Source organism: Chenopodium quinoa, unplaced genomic scaffold (genome assembly GCF_001683475.1).
Source record: "Chenopodium quinoa cultivar QQ74 unplaced genomic scaffold, ASM168347v1, whole genome shotgun sequence".
Taxonomy (NCBI): Eukaryota; Viridiplantae; Streptophyta; class Magnoliopsida; order Caryophyllales; family Amaranthaceae; genus Chenopodium; species Chenopodium quinoa.
Window position 1 is genome coordinate 7,710,623 of NW_018744301.1, and position 16,497 is coordinate 7,727,119.

Sequence of the window (16,497 nt, forward strand, 5' to 3'; positions counted from 1 at the left end):
AATTATTTATTCTATATTATTTATACAATTATTTTATTCCTTAAAACTGAGCAAAAACTTCCTAAATAAACCTAGGAAAATCCAAAAATCTTAGCTATGGGAAGCTCAATATTTTCGGCCCTCTCTAATTATTTTAGGGGAATATATTTTGGTAAAATTGTATTTTAAATTATCTCCCAAAATCTCTTAATTTCCTTAATTCTATTTCTCCATCTTTTTAATATTTGATCATCAAATTGTCTTGCCTTTTATTCTTCTTAATTTTTCCCCAAGTAATTCCAATCTCCTTATTATTTTTCATGACATACATACATTCCATATTCAATTATACACAATCACCTTAATATCAAAACTTTCCTTAATTCTTTTACTCACTTCTCCAAGTAATCCCTTAAACCCTACTTACCATAATTCTTCCTACATTTTCCTACCATAAATCATGCTTACACTAGCCTATAAATACCCCTTCAATTCATGATCAAACCTTCACACAAATTCTCATAATTCTCTCTTAATACTCACTCAAATTCTTTTTATTTTTCTTTACTCCTCCTTGCGCACCACCACCTCCACCGTGAACCACCACCTCTCTGGCCGCCCACTGTCGCCGCCCTCCACCTTCCGGCACCATCTGCTGCCGCCGGCAACCCTTGCCGCCACCTCCTCCCTTCTCTTCTCCTTGGTTTCTGATCTTTTCTTCTTCTTTTCTCTTATTCAATTAACTATAATTATTATGGGAAATTTATATAAAAAAAAATTATTATGACATGTTTTAATTATATAAAATCAAATTTTTAGTAGTGTTTATGATAAATTAATTTAAGAGGATCATGTACATATAGTTGGGAGGTTTTTAGTTTAATTGTTGTGATTATTTGTTAACCTTATATTAATTAAGGTTATATTTATTTGAAGGGTTTGTTCGAACAAGAATCTTGAGGTTCCGTTTGTGTGTCTTGATAAGCGAGGATCAAGGTACGTTAGGTGATTAAATATCTTGAAAGAGATTGGTTTGAATGAGCATGTTTGAATGATTTCTTGTGATGATTGAATTAAATTGAATTGAATTATGATTTATGAAATAAAAGTATGTTTAAATAAATTGGTTTTAATAAATAAATTGGAGTATTGATTTTATATCATGTTTTAAATGTATTAATTAATATTCATGTTTAAAAGGGTTTTATTTTGACTTCAAAAAAAAGGGATTTTATTTTGAAAGCATGTTGAATTTAATAAAGAGGAGTTTTGGAATTATCATTAAAAGTTGGAAGTATTGGATTTAAAGAGGATTTATTGAATTATTATTATTAAAGCTTTATAAGCATGTTAGTAATCCCACTATGCAGATTTGGTTTTTTTTTTAAGACTTTGGACTTTGTATGACCAAATCTTTCCTTAAGAATATCCTTGTAATATAAGGAGACAAGCTTGGGGAGTGTGCACACTTGGAAGAGGAATTGGAATTGGTTTTTGAATAATTGGAATTGGTTTTGAGTAATTAGAATTGGTTTTAAAATAAGTGGGATTGGATTTATTGTATATTAATATTGGTTATTGGAATTGGTTTTGGAATCTTGAGTTGGAAATATTGATTTAATTATTGGAATGGATGGAATTGATTTCAAAAGCATGTTTATGAATAAATTGAGTTTATTTATCTCGCACTTATCGTACTTAGCATATTTTGCTAATCCATATTTCTTATTTTGTTTTGGTTCGCCCTATTTACCTTAATGGTAAGCAATGTTGACTAATTTCAGGCGAAGTCATAAAATGAGCATTTGTAGTCCCGGTAATGGTTCACCTAGATTAGGATATGTTGGTTCTTGTATTTATTTTTGAGTACTCATGACAATGGTTACTATTTTCAGTCTATTAATAAATAAAGAAGAGTTTTGAAGTTTCCGATGCAAAGTATTGGTTTATTTGGTAAGTTTGAGTAGCCTTGCGTAATCACACGGCGGTAATACGCCTAAGTCTATCTCTACGGTATAATTATACGTATTATACTGGTATTTCCGTAGAGGGAGATTTGGGGGTGTTACACGTGGAGTAGGCTGCCTGTCCCTGACTGGCTTTCTTTGCTCAACATGAGGAGACTTCTTGCCCGACTGACCCTTTCTACAGCCAGCCGTCCTTTTAATTTGTTGATGAGTCTTTGATCTCCCCCTTGAAACTAGTCATGAATTTTATGAGTTTGTCTCTAGTGACGGGAGCTGCCCCTCTTGCTGCTTGGGTTTCCCCAGTCGGCTGTCCAGAGGATTTACTTGGACCCGCTTGGTTGTCGCCCCGTTCCAATCTATCCTTGGGATGGATGCGTTTAGAGATTAGGGACCCATTAGGGGCTACATGGATTTCGACTTCTACGTTGTTATCAGTGTCATGGTTTGGAAAAGACCTCTGCCTCAACCCGAGACTAATTCTTGTTAGGAGGCGGTACAAATTCTTGAACCATCTTAGAGGTACTCTACCCACAAACGACGCCAAATGTTTTGGGGTTTTTTTTGTGACCAACGGGAGAGTTACAACACCAAGACAAGTCCGGGGCCGCATGTACCTGCAAAATCACGGAAGCTCCAATTGGTCGGAATTCCACCTCCGACGGTTAAGTTAGTATACGTTTGGAGTGAAAAGGTGCGAAAAGTAAGTATCTTCTCGGATTTCGAGATCAGCTATTTTCTCTGTTTTCGAGAATAATAAATAATGTAATGATAGTAAGGTCCCCCAATAATGGGGCGATCTCCCAATTTATAGGGTCCTAGAATTTTGTGCCCTTCTCCTAGGGTTTGATGACCTAGGATCATGGGTTGCGCCGTTTTACAACGACCTCGGGAATTGGGCCTTGAAGTCTGCCAATTCCTGAAGGGGTATCTTCTTGCCACGTGTTGTGCCCGGGTTGGTCCATTTGGAGACCTTCCTAAGGTAACACGTGTCACGCTATAAGAGGTCCATATGGTAGGGTAAAAATACCCAAAACATTACTATTGTCCTCTAAATGAATAAAAGGGGTTGTACTTATACTTCTCGAATTACATAGGTTACTCCGTCAAAAGAAAGTGAATTTCCTAGTTAGGAGCGCCCGTTCCTCCTGTCTTTAGGTAAGGTAGAATCAGCATAACAGGGGAGGAGCGCCTGCTCCTAGGAAAGTGCGCGCCAGCTCCACAGCTCCTATTTTAGATAAGAGATAGATTGTAGAAGTGGAGGAAAGAGCGCCCGCTCCTTGTTGAGTGCACGGTCGCTCTTAGTAAATTCAACAAAGGCAGATTGTGATACCATCAGCAGGAGCACCCACTCCTTCTGGGATGCATGCCTGCTCTTGGTAATGTGAAGGAAGGTAGGAACTTGGCTAGGAGCGGGCTCTCCCTTTGGTATGCTTCCTCTAAAGTCTTTCATGGTGCTCTTTGCTCTCGTCTAATCTTCACCTTAACCTACAAGCACGAACATATACACACACAAAAAGGCGCATTGCCAATATACAACATATAAACACAAAAGGGGTTAGAAAGAGGGAAAAAAGTAGGAGAAATAATTACAAAATCGAGTTAAAATCACCACAATAAGTGTGCAAATAAACCTCTTATCAGCACGTCATTATCAAACACCAAATCATCATTATCATCATTCATTAGTAGCATTACCCCTTCAAATAGAGGATTGACATTCTTCTACTTTTAAGCGTTGACTTATAAAGCAGCTCAATAAATATGCCAGAGGTGCCGATTAAATAGAGTCCTTATCTAACTTAAAAAAAAAAAGGAAAAACAAAATTTCTCAATCCATCTCAAACTTTTGAAACAACATTTCTATTCTCTAATCCACTCACTACTCATACTATATTTTAGTACCAAAACGAACTGAAATCCAGAAAAAGCAATTGAATCAAAAAAAAAAAAAAACAAAGAAAGAGATTGGTTGGTAAGAACTCAGGCGCAAAATAAAGGTGGAAGATGCGCCGAAAATGTTGTGGAAAGATATTACGAGTAGAGCAGATGGTAAATTACGCCCAAATTCTTTCTCCCGTCGCCTTCGATCTCGTCGCATTTTTTCTCTCCATCTTTCTAACTTCAAAGAATTCGTTTCTCCTCATCGTGGCGCCGTTAATTCTCTCCAGGTCCCTCTCTTTCTTCCTCAATCTTTTTCCACATTTTTGTTGCTTAATTTTGATTGTAAATTGCTGTACTAAACCTTCTTTATTGCTTATCATTAGAAGAAATTTTGTTTAATTTTGCTTGTCGAATTATTTGGGTGATTAGTACTTAGGTTGTAGGGTTTTGCTAATGTAATTTATGGTATTCAATTTGAGTATTTCTTTATTAAAGGTGATCCTTTATTTTTTCTTTTTAAATTTTAAGGATGTTAATTATTGAAACTGAATTATGCCATGTTGTAAAACAATTTTATAAGGACAGTATATGACAAATTTAATGAAAGTTAGGGAGTTGGGGAAAGAAAAGAATTACTCGTAAGTGAATTGAATGGGTAAATGAATACCATTGATGAAGAGTGCTGAAGGGATTTAAATGTTGGAGATGAATGGGGAAGATGAAGTGTTTAGGCAAGATGAATGTCATGTGTTACCGTTTAAGCTGTTGCAATAAGAAAGGGATATTTTATGTGCTAAAATTTCGAGTGCCTCTTGTTAGTTTATTCAACCTTTACATGTTATGTCACTAATCTGAATTTTTGGAGGAATACTCCATATCTTATTTGCTGTGTTTTATTTAGCCATTACCTTAGCATCTTTCGTGACCTTTACTGGTCGCTGTTCATATTAGTCTTTTATTGCATTCCGTTTTCTTGATGACTTGGAGTTAGACTGGTGTAGCTGCTGTAGTGTTATAGTTACTACACTTAGCGGATATTCCAGAAAATGGAAGGTAAAAAATAGACAAAAAAAGTTATGGCTTATACGTCTAAAATTATGTAATTGCGTTCTACCTTTTTATGCAGTGTTTGTTCTAGTTGACTTTTCAAGTTTTCAACTCTAATAAATTGATTTTATAGTTTAGAAGAGCATCGCTTTAATTAATAGAGACAGTTGTCATTGCCATGGTCGAATCTATCGCGATGGAATCTTGCATTTCCACAAGTGGGGTCTTACACAAAAGTCTTATCCTTTTGTTGTGGATTATACATTTATACTTAATAAAATTACCTACCACTATTTAATTTTGATGAAGTAAATAAAACTTATCTAACAGCTAGAGGCTTCCATAATCAGTCTTTAATGTCAAATGAGGATGCTTTAAAGTATTTTTATTTTCATTTAGTTGATATTTGCTTCTCCCAAATGGATTCGCCTTTTTTTTTATCCTCTCTACTTTTGTATATATCAATCATTTTATTTTTTTATTTTTTATACTACCACCATTTCAATTTATTTACAGCGATATGACATTCACCATCATTTAGGTAAAATTTGTTTGTGAGTGGTAAATAGAGAGAGAAATAAAGTTGCATGTGATGATGAGAGAAATAGAAAGAAATGACAAGTAAAAAAGGAAAGAAAACCTTTGTCGTAAATAAATTGAAAAAGAGGTAGTATAATAAGAGCTAAGGGAAAGGGTGGGCAGCTTTCTTAAGAATAAAGAAGACAAATAGAATCTAATTTATATCAAGGAAGCACGGTCTGTGGTTTTGTATGTATTTTCTTAACTCACTTTTAAAGTCCTAACCTCCTCAGACACTAAAAAGAGCACATAATGAAAAATGTCTAGTTAGAGCAAAGTGAATAAAAAAAAAAACAAAATGGTAACTTGAACAATGATTATGATGTGGACCTTTTTTCACACAAGGAAACTTATTGTTTTGATACATATAGAATATCCCTTATTGAGAGATCTTCTTGTCACATTTTTTTTGATAGAAAACCAGGTTGATTTAACAGAGGGGAGATATTTGCTTTCTGCTGCTTCAGATGCATCTGCTGCTGTCTTTGATGTTCAACGTGCATCAGAATTTGAGGTTGGAGGCTCCGTTGCGAGGCACAAGTGCCTGTTTGTTATTGATAAACAGCACCAACAAGGACATAAGTACGCTGTATCCTCAGCCACATGGTATCCAATTGATACTGGGCTTTTCATCACCGGTTCCTATGATCATCACATCAATGTTTGGGATACAAACACCACACAGGTACTACTCCAGTGTATACTTGCTTTTCACGTGCTCTAAAGTAGTCAATTGTTACTAATTTAGACTGCTGTTTGATAGGTAGTTATGAATTTTAAGATGCCTGGAAAAGTTTACAAGACTGCCATGAGTCCTATTGCAACCTCCCATATGCTAATAGCGTCTGGAACTGAAGATGTTCAAGTTCGTCTTTGTGATATTGCTTCAGGGGCGTTTGCTCATACATTGTCTGGCCATCGTGGTATATTGTTAATTAAAAGATTATAAGTATTTGTCTGACATTATTGAGCATAATATGTTGATAAATAGAAAGGCCAAATATTGAGCATAATTTATTCCATAATTTGTGGTAGGGTTGAGATATAGAAGAGATTATCTGGGTACTTATTGTTATTTAAAAGATAATGTTGGCAGTTTCTGATCCTACATAGACAAAGGAATCAGGCCCAAGTGTAATGTTGGCTTATATAGTTTGATACTTTGATGGACTAGGGTTTGGATTTCATTGAAAAAAGCACTTTCATGCATTGCAATATATAATTTTGTGTGTGTGTGTGTGTTGGGGGGGGGGGTGTTGGAAGCAATGTTTACAGATGCTGTGTGCCCAGTCTATTGCATATTTATAATTCTCATTTTTGGGAGTTATTGATAAGTTGTTGGGTTTTTTCATGACGATCTATCTTCCAAAATAGGAAAATGTAGCAACTAAAAAGAGACGGAGGAAGTTTTAATTATTGCTTGGTGATGCTTATGTCTGTGTACGTCTGCCTACTGTTGAAATTCTTTTGTATTTACTATTATTGTATGATGATGTGTTAGTTTGACCCATTAAGAGGAAGGCATCCTAACCTTGTAACTCTTTTTTCTTACCGTTAATTAGAAAAAAAGTCCATGTATAGTACCCTTCTTTTCTTTTTTTTTTTTTCTTCTGAGTTTATGATTATGTGAAAGGATGCATTTATTTTATAATTTCCTTACTAAATATTATGCTATAATTGCTATGCATGCCGACATGACCTAGTATGCTAGCCAATTTTGTCTAGTCATCAATATTTTGCACTTTATTTGAATGTTTATTGTTGTCAATTCAGCTCATCACATTATCATAAAAGCACGTGACTATTTATACTAATTTATATCAGATGTAGAGATCTCATATGTTATGTTCATAATGCTATCGCAGATGGTGTAATGGCAGTCGAATGGTCTACATCAAGTGAGTGGATTTTAATGACAGGTGGCTGTGATGGTGCCATACGTTACTGGGATATCAGACGTGCTGGGTGTTTTCTTGTTTTAGATCAGGCCAAGTCTCAACTTGGCAGGCGGCAACCATTGTTGGAACGTTCAGTTGCTGAAAAGGTCTCATTCTTGCTTGTTGATTAGAGTAGTTTTAATTTGACTGGCCTTTTAGATAATTATCTTTTTTTTTTTTTTAATTTTTTTTCTTTTTTCTCAAGATATAAGGAGCTTGATATTGTTTAGAAGACAGTTGGGTGATGATTGTTTGATGTTTTTATTAGTGTGCCAAAGAGGGCATTAATCATGATCAGAATTGTGCAACGAACTAGCGTGGTGTCGATAAATAAATGGACGGAAGGTTGATTTGGATATATAAAGCTTGAAGCTTTCGTACGATCTACAATGGCTTTAGGCCATCACTCTCCAAGGACTCTCTAAAAATAATACTTTCTGCTCCCCTTCTCTATCCTAAACTACTACTATTTATACTACTACTACAAAGCATAAGATGGCAACAATGCCTTAATTACTACAATTACTACTCTTGTCTTCTTCCCATTTTTGCACACTACAGACAAATGGCCTAAGGAGGCCTGTCTGCCCTGCTGCTCCTCTGTCCTCTGTCTCCCTCTGCTTGTTGTTGTTGATGGTCTCTGTTGTTGTTGGTCTGCCACTGCTGCCTGCTGTAGGTGGGTGTCACGGGTGGTGGTGGGAGTGGGTTCATTGCAATACTCCCCCCCAAAACAGCCACCTTGTCCTCAAGGTGGAAAGCTGAATTTTGCGCTTGGAATGTGCTTGAACGAGCAAGTGTATGATCACCCTTAAACTCAAACAACTTTCCTTCCATATTGAAACGCATCTCTTGTAGCTTCCAGTTGGTCGTCACCGGGCCTAATTTTTCCAGCCACTGTACACCTAGAATGATGTCGGAACTCCCCAAGGGAAGAGGCAAAAACTCCTCTTCTATCACCAACTCTTCACTGAGCTTCACTCGTACTCCACAACATTGCCCTCTCCCCTCTATGATTTTACCGTTCCCGAGTAGAACTCCAAAATTATCGTTACCCGTAATTGCTATCCCAAGCCTTTCGACCAATTGAAGCGAAATCAAGTTGTTAGTGGTGCCGGAATCAAACATTATCACCACTGGCTTCCCTTTAACCGCTCCTGTAACTTTCATTACATTCGGGTGGTTCAACCCCACCATCGAATTGAAGGAACCATTGACCAGAACGTACTCTGCCATACTTGCTGGAATCTCCATTGCTGTAAACTCTCCTTCGCCATCCTCGTAATCCTCTTCTACCAATAAAACGCTCAACCCCTTCGCGGTGCAAACGTGGGTGGGTCCGGTCCAACGACCGTCGCATTTGAAGCATAATCCCTTGTCTTTCTTGTCTTGCAATTCCTTCTCCGTTAGCCGTCGTACTTCACCGTTGAATCGGGAGTGGCCGGAGTTAGTTCGTATTTGGGCAGAGTAGGTTGGGTTGTTTGCGGAGGCTATTGATGATTGGGGTGTTTGATAGGAGGTAGGGTCGAATTGGGTTGTGAGAGTGGTTCTGATAAGTTTTGGTGGGTGTTGGGTTGTTGGTGGAATTTGGAATTGGGCTGTTATAAGTATGGGTTTGGGTATTCTGTGGGTTAGAGTGGGTGGGGTCAGGTATTAGGTTAGAAGTCGGTGAGTACTGGGCCGGCCCAACCCCAAGGAGAGTGGAGGCTGGACTCTGCTTAAAATAAGAGTAGGGTTCAGCTTTGAGGGCCGCCCCACCCATTCTTGTGTTACCCCTAACCCGATTCCTCTCTTCTACCCGAATGGCCAAATCCATGGCTTCTTCTAGGGTAATCGGGTTAAGCAACCTAACCTCTGCTCTTACCTCTTCTTTTAAGCCATTGATGAAATGCCCTTTCATTAAGCTTTCTGGAATATCCACCAAAGGAGAGGCCTTCTCGATGAAGACGCGACGGTACTCCACCACGGTGGTGTTTTGCTCCACCGCGAGCCACTGCTCGTGGAGGGTTCCCGCGTTGACGGGTCTGAACTGAGTGAGAATGCGCAACTTCATATCCTCCCAATTAACCACCGGCCGGCGGCGGAATTCCCACTGGTGCCACCTTAGTGCGTCACCCTCCATCGCCACCACTGCCGCTTGTAGCTTCTCCTCCTCTGAGAGCCTATAAAATTGGAAGTATTGCTCTCCTCGTAAGATCCACCCATCCGGGTCGGATCCGTCAAACGTGGGTAAGTCGAGTTTTCGAAATTTCCAGCGGTTGCCTTGGTGGTTGTTGTGGGGTTGGTAGTCGGTGTACCCATTGTGGGGTTGGTTGTGATGCGGCTGGAAACCTGCTCCGGGTTCCCAGTTCCCGAACCGCAGCCCATTGAGGCCCCCGTTTCCTATTGGCGGCTCGTTAACGCCACCATTCGAGTGTGGCGAACCGTTGAATCCACCAAGGGGTTGTGGTTGCTCCACCTCTTCGTTCACCACTATGGGTTGAGTAGGCTGTTTACCCAAGGCCTTGAGAGCGCCGCGAATTTCGTCCAAGACCTTGTTTTGTCTGCTCGTCGTCATGGTGACTTGTTGGGTTATGTCTTGCCGGAATCAATCCATCCTTCTAACCCTTGTCTGACTTTATCAATGGCCTCTTCCTGCTTCTTTAACAGAGTGTGCTGGAGTGAGTTTTCCCCTTCCCCGAATTTCTCAAAAATTTCTTCCACTCGTTCCTCTAGCGTGGCTATTCGTTCCACGGTGACTGTCGGGGCTGTCGGAGCCATGGTTGCTCTGATACCAATTGCAACGAACTAGCGTGGTGTCGATAAATAAATGGACGGAAGGTTGATTTGGATGTATAAAGCTTGAAGCTTTCGTACGATCTACAATGGCTTTAGGCCATCACTCTCCAAGGACTCTCTAAAAATATTACTTTCTGCTCCCCTTCTCTATCCTAAACTACTACTATTTATACTACTACTACAAAGCATAAGATGGCAACAATGCCTTAATTACTACAATTACTACTCTTGTCTTCTTCCCATTTTTGCACACTACAGACAAATGGCCTAAGGAGGCCTGTCTGCCCTGCTGCTCCTCTGTCCTCTGTCTCCCTCTGCTTGTTGTTGTTGATGGTCTCTGTTGTTGTTGTTGTTGTTGGTCTGCCACTGCTGCCTGCTGTAGGTGGGTGTCACGGGTGGTGGTGGGAGTGGGTTCATTGCAAATTGATAGTTATCAGTTTGCTTGGAAGGAGTTAAGAAGGATATGAAGCATATATATTTGCATGAGAATGCGGTATTTAATCGTAAGGGATGGAGGAGGAAGATTTTTGTTGATGACTATACGAAATAATCACTTTTGGTTCATGTAGCTGACCCCACTTATGAGATTAAGGCTTTGATTGATTGATTGATTGATAAGTGTCATAGGCTAGCGAATTACGGCTGTCAATACTGTTGTTACGGTATTGAAGTAGGAATAACTGGATTTTTTTCTGCTTTTGTAAATCTTAAATTTACATATTACTGAAAAAGCACCTGGGATCCAATTTTCAAAATCAATATATCTTTTGTTAATGGTAGAATCTAAGTCATGTGTTATAATAATTGTTTTACCCACTGTTTGGACTCTAAATGCTATTGTGTCTAATCTAGGCAGCAATATCTAAGCCGATGGGGCAGAATTTTTCTGCAAAGAATAGAGGGGAGCAGAAGAAAGTCTCTTCTGGAAACTCAAAGCAGAGACGCCATCCTGGGATGATGTCAAGTCAAGATCATGCAACTGCACATTATGGTGCTGTCACTGGCTTAAAGGCAACTGAAGATGGCATGTACCTTCTCAGCGCAGGTAGTTTCAATAAACTTTGTTGCACTGCAAATACTGTCTTGCAGATTCGAGTAAAATTAGCTGGTGATTTCTTTGATGTTCTATTCCAAATGGTAAAATATTTATGTCATTATAAATTTCAGGTTCTGATTCAAGATTAAGATTGTGGGATATTGAATCTGGATGCAACACTTTAGTGAATTTTGAAACTGTTCGCTTGCAAAATAGCAAAGGGATACAATTTACCGTGGCTCAGGATTCTTCTCTTGTGTTTGTTCCATGCATGACATCTGTGAAAGTAAAGTTTATGTCTCACATCTGATATACCTTCCCATTGGGGATGAAATTGGCAATCTTCTGATTTCCATTTTTATGCTTCAGGCATTTGATCTTTGGTCTGGCAAAACATCTCTTACTTTCCGTGCCCACTATGATAACGTTAATAGTTGCTGGTTTAATGCACAAGATCAGGTTAGCTATTGTTCTTATTGTCATTTTCTGAAAGACTCCATTATGACCCCTTCTGCTTTATCAGATTATAAGAATAAATATAACTGAGGCCTCTGTGCTGTCAGCCTGTCTTATATCTAAAACTTAATCTTGAGACGTTTTTGGTATGATAGAAAATATATGTCCAAAATTGTACTTTGTAAAATCTATTACTCTGGCCTCTGGGTTCTATTAGTTGTCTCAGCATGACACCTACCAATTTGTCTAATTCCTGGGTTTTCTTTTTTGTTTTTAATGTTTTTTTTTTATTTTTTTATTTATTTATTTATTATTTTTTTTAATTATCAATTTACACATTTAGCAACTGGCCACTATGCTTCAGATGACTTTTCCCGTTTAGCAATATTTAATTTGGGTTTCATGATACTCAGTTACTCATTTCAAAATTCTAATGCAACATTACTTGTTGGCTGCTTTAAAAGTAATAATCCAACATTAAATTATTGTTTTGTATCACCAATACTAGTTCTTATGAAATCCTTAAATATATAGCAATAGGAACCATACCAATTTCATAGGAACTAATTGATGATACAAAATAATTAATTAAATAGTCAAATTTTTGTGCATTTAACATTTTAATATAGGTGACAATTTAACAGTGTTCTTTAGGTGATTAATTACATTGAGGGTTTTTTTTTATTTTTTTTAATTTTATTTTTTATTTTTATTTTTTAATTCATGCTCCCGTTGCTTGGCTAATGGAAATAGGCTCTTTGTTTCCAGGAGCTGTACACTGGTGGAAACGATAGGCAGATTCTCGTCTGGTCTTCATCTGAATTGTGCAGCGATGATTTGGTAATTTTATGAAATCATCTCTTTCATTTCTAGTAATTATTTGGCTGTTTTACATTATAGCAGTTTGGAACAATTTAGCTACAGTATGCAGAATAGAATATGTGTCCTTTGTTTTTTTAGATGAATGAATAATAAAGGTAGGATAGTTACCATGTACCCCTAAGAGGCTAAGATTTTAAGATATACACGTAAAACACACCATGTATCATGAAGAACTTACAAAATACCTTGCGTACTCCCAAAGCTAGCAGATATTTAAATCTGTTACTTTAAATCACCAACTCACTTTGATTCCCTTTCACCCCCAAATCTTTTTCTTTAGTAATGCCTCATCCCATAACTGCCCATCCAGTATATTCCTTTTCTTTGAATTCCAGCCATCACTACAACAACTGCCACCACCTTATCTATTCTTCCCAGTTCCCACCTGTTACCCCCCCCCCTCTCCCAAGATGTAAAGTAGTAATTCTAGTAAATAAAGATGGAAAGTGTTCGGATCTCTCTCTCGTTGTCTGTACAATATAATTATTTGAGAGAATCACATTTTTGGTATTCACAAATTTAAATTAAATGTTAAGGTACTGTTTGGTTAGGTGTGCAAAAGAAAGTAATGAGAAAGAAACTGGGAAGGAATTAAATGGCAACACCTCCAATGACCCATCTTGTTTAGTTGAAGAAGGGAAAAAACTGTAGTTTCATTATTAAATGTTTGTTGGAATAAAGAATTAAAAGAAAAAGAAGCCATAACCATCACCCATTAAACTCAACGTAGCCTAACCTTCTGTTTCCAACAACAATCGTCACCACCAACAACTAATCGCTGCCACAAATCTGACACCAAACCAAGCCATCAAAAACTCTATTGTTCATGACCCACACATTATCACCACTGTCTTTCTTCTGTTGAGACACCTTACATTGACTTATAACTCTTTAATGGCTGAAATCAGTCAGGGGATTCAGAACTGCAACCTTACCAACCAAATTTAAGCCTGATAGAGTTGAAGTACCAAATGCGACTTTCAGATTTCGTATGTGGAAAATGCTCTGCTTCGGTGGTTTGCATAATTGGTGTTGTTGGGTATGATGCTTGGCAGTAATAATGATGTTGTGGTATCTCCGGTGGTTAGGTAATGTCAGGGTTGTCAATTGTGTTGATGAAGATTGTGATGGGGCTGAGATGCCAAAACCCCTAAGGTGAAAATTTGATCCATGACTATATTTCCCTTTCTCAATCACCCTCAACTAAATGGCCTCTTAGACTTTTAACACGTTCAATACAATTACACAACCCAACCCCCCTTGCGGCAATGCCAGCAAGTAGCAATACTGGTGATGGGTAATCATTATTTCTGTGACTGTGCTGCAATTGTTTGTGGCCGTTAGTGGCAAGTGTTAAGTGACATAAGAGGGCTTTTCTGGTGAACAAGAGTACATATTTGAAGGTTCTCGCAAGATTGTGGCAGAGGTGTTGGTGGGGTTGTCAATCTCGTCGTTCACCCGTTCAGTGGTGGTCCCTGATTTTGACTTCTTGTTTGATTGGAGTTGGCTAGAATTGAAGAGAGAAAATGAGGTTAATTAGCAATAAAGTTTGTTATGAAAATAGGGTTTGACGTTTGAGTAATTATTGAAAAGGCTTTCAAGCAAAAAATCAGTAGTGTGATTGGAAATTTTGTGACGTGATTTGAATATATTTTCCAATATTATTGAAGAAATTTAACAGGATAGAGGGTAAAACTAAAATCAAGAGAAATTGTTGGGTATGTGACGAGAGACTAGGTGGGATGGGAAAACTAGGAGAGAAGGGAGGGGGGTTGTCGTGGTGGTTAAAATAGTTGGTGCTCTTAGTTACGAGAAGTCAAATGCCTTTTAGATATGGGTGTATGTGGGGAAATTCCAAAGCCCTCGGATTACAAGGTGCATTTATTAAAAAAAAAAAAGGGACCTCACATGTGTTCCAACCTCAGGGGAGAAATTCCAAGTTTCTTATCATGAAAAACAAAATATGTTTCTCAAATGGTAGTCATTAAAAAATGCATTTTTTTATTGTTCATTGTAGCGGCTTCCTTAAAAAAAATAAAAAAATGAAGTAGCAGATTTACCCATAAACCGCTATTATTTTTCCCCTTTTTTTAAAGGAAATGCCTTGAACAAATTATTCGTTTGAGAGTATATAGGGAGAAACTTCTGGAGGACAATGGTTAACCCACACTTGTTCAACTCCAAATGGTAAAACTCTAGCAAGATGATGGGTAACATTGTTCCCCTTCTCGTATTGCATAAACCGCTAATTGAAGTAGCATTTAATCTCTTGAGAGACAAATTTTATTTTTCATGTTGGGAAACTAGGGCGGCCTCACTTTGGGGGGCACATGGTAATATGGTATATTCTATATTATCTGAATTTTAAAACTATTTTTAGGAATTTTTTGTATTTGAAGCAGATTCTAATCTAACCTCAGGGGCACAAGGTATAATATTTGAATTTTGAAACATTTTTTTAGGAATTCTTTGTTCATGAAGCATAATCTAATGCTAAAAAATTCGCCGTATTTGGATAGAGAGAAATGGAAGGAAAAGATGAGAAGAGAAAAGGATGAAATTGTCATCCCATATATCTAGGGGTGAGCGTAGGAGGGTACCCTGTAAAAATCTCAGGACCCGGAACCGAAACCTGTTGCAACATGTAACTAAAGTAGGAACCGGAATTTGAACCTGAACATGAACCTGTTCAATAGGTTCCTAAAAATTGGGAATCTTAAAACAGGTTCTTAAAATTGGGAACCGGAATCGATAGGTCCGGTTCCGGGATAGGGTACCCTGTCTTTCAAAGTAAGCTTAATAGTTACTTGATTGTCTAGAATATTTAATACAAAATTACAAATTCTTATATTAATACCATTAATTAAACCTTTAAAAGCAAGATGAAAAATGAATAAGAGGAGAGAGAGGTAGGTGACGACGTTTATACAATTTTGATATAAGGCTTTTATATTTGGGCTTAAATGATAGGGGCTTCATGTACCCTATAGGAAACTATACTAATAGGGTACCCTATAGGTTTCGGGTTTAAAATTTTATTACCCGGAACCGGAACCTATTGCAACAGTTTTCCATTTTTATTACTCAAAATTGGAACCTGTTAAGTAGGTACCAGTTCTAGGTCGGGTACCCTGAATTTTTGCTCACCCCTATTTATCTATGTAGATAATGCATGGAAGGAGGACAAAGGGGAGGCAACTGGAAGGATTTTTTTTAATAAACCATATCCTATCAAATGGAAAGATTTGGAAAGAAAATAGAAGCTCGCTCTCTCCCTCCCTGTCTTTTCATTCCCTTTTTTTTTTATATTTTTTTTTTATTTTTTTTTGTACTTCCCTCCTCTCCCTTTCCCTTCTAGATTGCTATTCAGACATAAATGTTAGGGAAGTAATAATACTGTTTATTGTTATTGAGCAGGATAACAGGAGCAAGAACGGAAAAGGTCTCTTAAAAGATGATGAGGATAATTGGAGTGATTAGAGAAGGCCATTTGATTGTATTATTTGTTTAGATAATCTACTATAATTTGTTTAGGTCTATGCATGATATGGCATATAAGTGTGTTAAACGGACATGCTGTATCACATTTGTAAAAGGCCAAGTGTAATGCTTCGTAATTACGAGTATTTGTTACATTACTGATCTGAGAATGGTAAATATTGGAATACAAAATTATCTGAGGGTCGGTAATTCACAAGTTGTAATGTATCTATCCCTTTACCTTCTTTAATTCTCTTTCATACACAACTTTTACATTTGAATAAGTTAATCGCCATATTCTATAACTTTTGTTTTGAAAGAATCTTATTTATTATTTTTTTTTTTTTTTCATTTTGACGGGAAAATTTCACTAATCTTCTCTTACACTTTTTTTTTTTACATACCTAACTCAAATTCGTAACACTTCATGCCAATAGAACTATTGCATTACAAAATGGAGTAATGGTTAAAGATGGGA

At 37.4% G+C, this 16,497-nt stretch overlaps 1 protein-coding gene across 1 annotated transcript; it reads left to right on the forward strand.

Moving 5' to 3' along the window:
• The first annotated feature begins 3,499 nt into the window (after positions 1-3,499).
• On the forward strand, positions 3,500-16,269 carry LOC110695561 (DNA excision repair protein ERCC-8-like). Its single transcript, XM_021872779.1, has 9 exons — positions 3,500-4,114; positions 5,878-6,138; positions 6,217-6,376; positions 7,319-7,497; positions 11,018-11,210; positions 11,333-11,487; positions 11,571-11,660; positions 12,426-12,497; positions 15,957-16,269. The coding sequence occupies exons 1-9, from the start codon at positions 3,962-3,964 to the stop codon at positions 16,017-16,019; spliced, it is 1,326 nt and encodes a 441-aa protein (XP_021728471.1). The 5' UTR covers positions 3,500-3,961; the 3' UTR covers positions 16,020-16,269.
• Positions 16,270-16,497: the final 228 nt, after the last annotated feature.

Coding starts and splice junctions, on each gene's coding strand:
- LOC110695561 (XM_021872779.1), top strand. CDS start 3,962: ATGTTGTGGAAAGATATTACGAGTAGAGCAGATGGTAAATTACGCCCA. Junction 4,115..5,877: donor GCGCCGTTAATTCTCTCCAG/GTCCCTCTCTTT, acceptor ATAGAAAACCAG/GTTGATTTAACAGAGGGGAG. Junction 11,211..11,332: donor CATGTACCTTCTCAGCGCAG/GTAGTTTCAATA, acceptor TATAAATTTCAG/GTTCTGATTCAAGATTAAGA.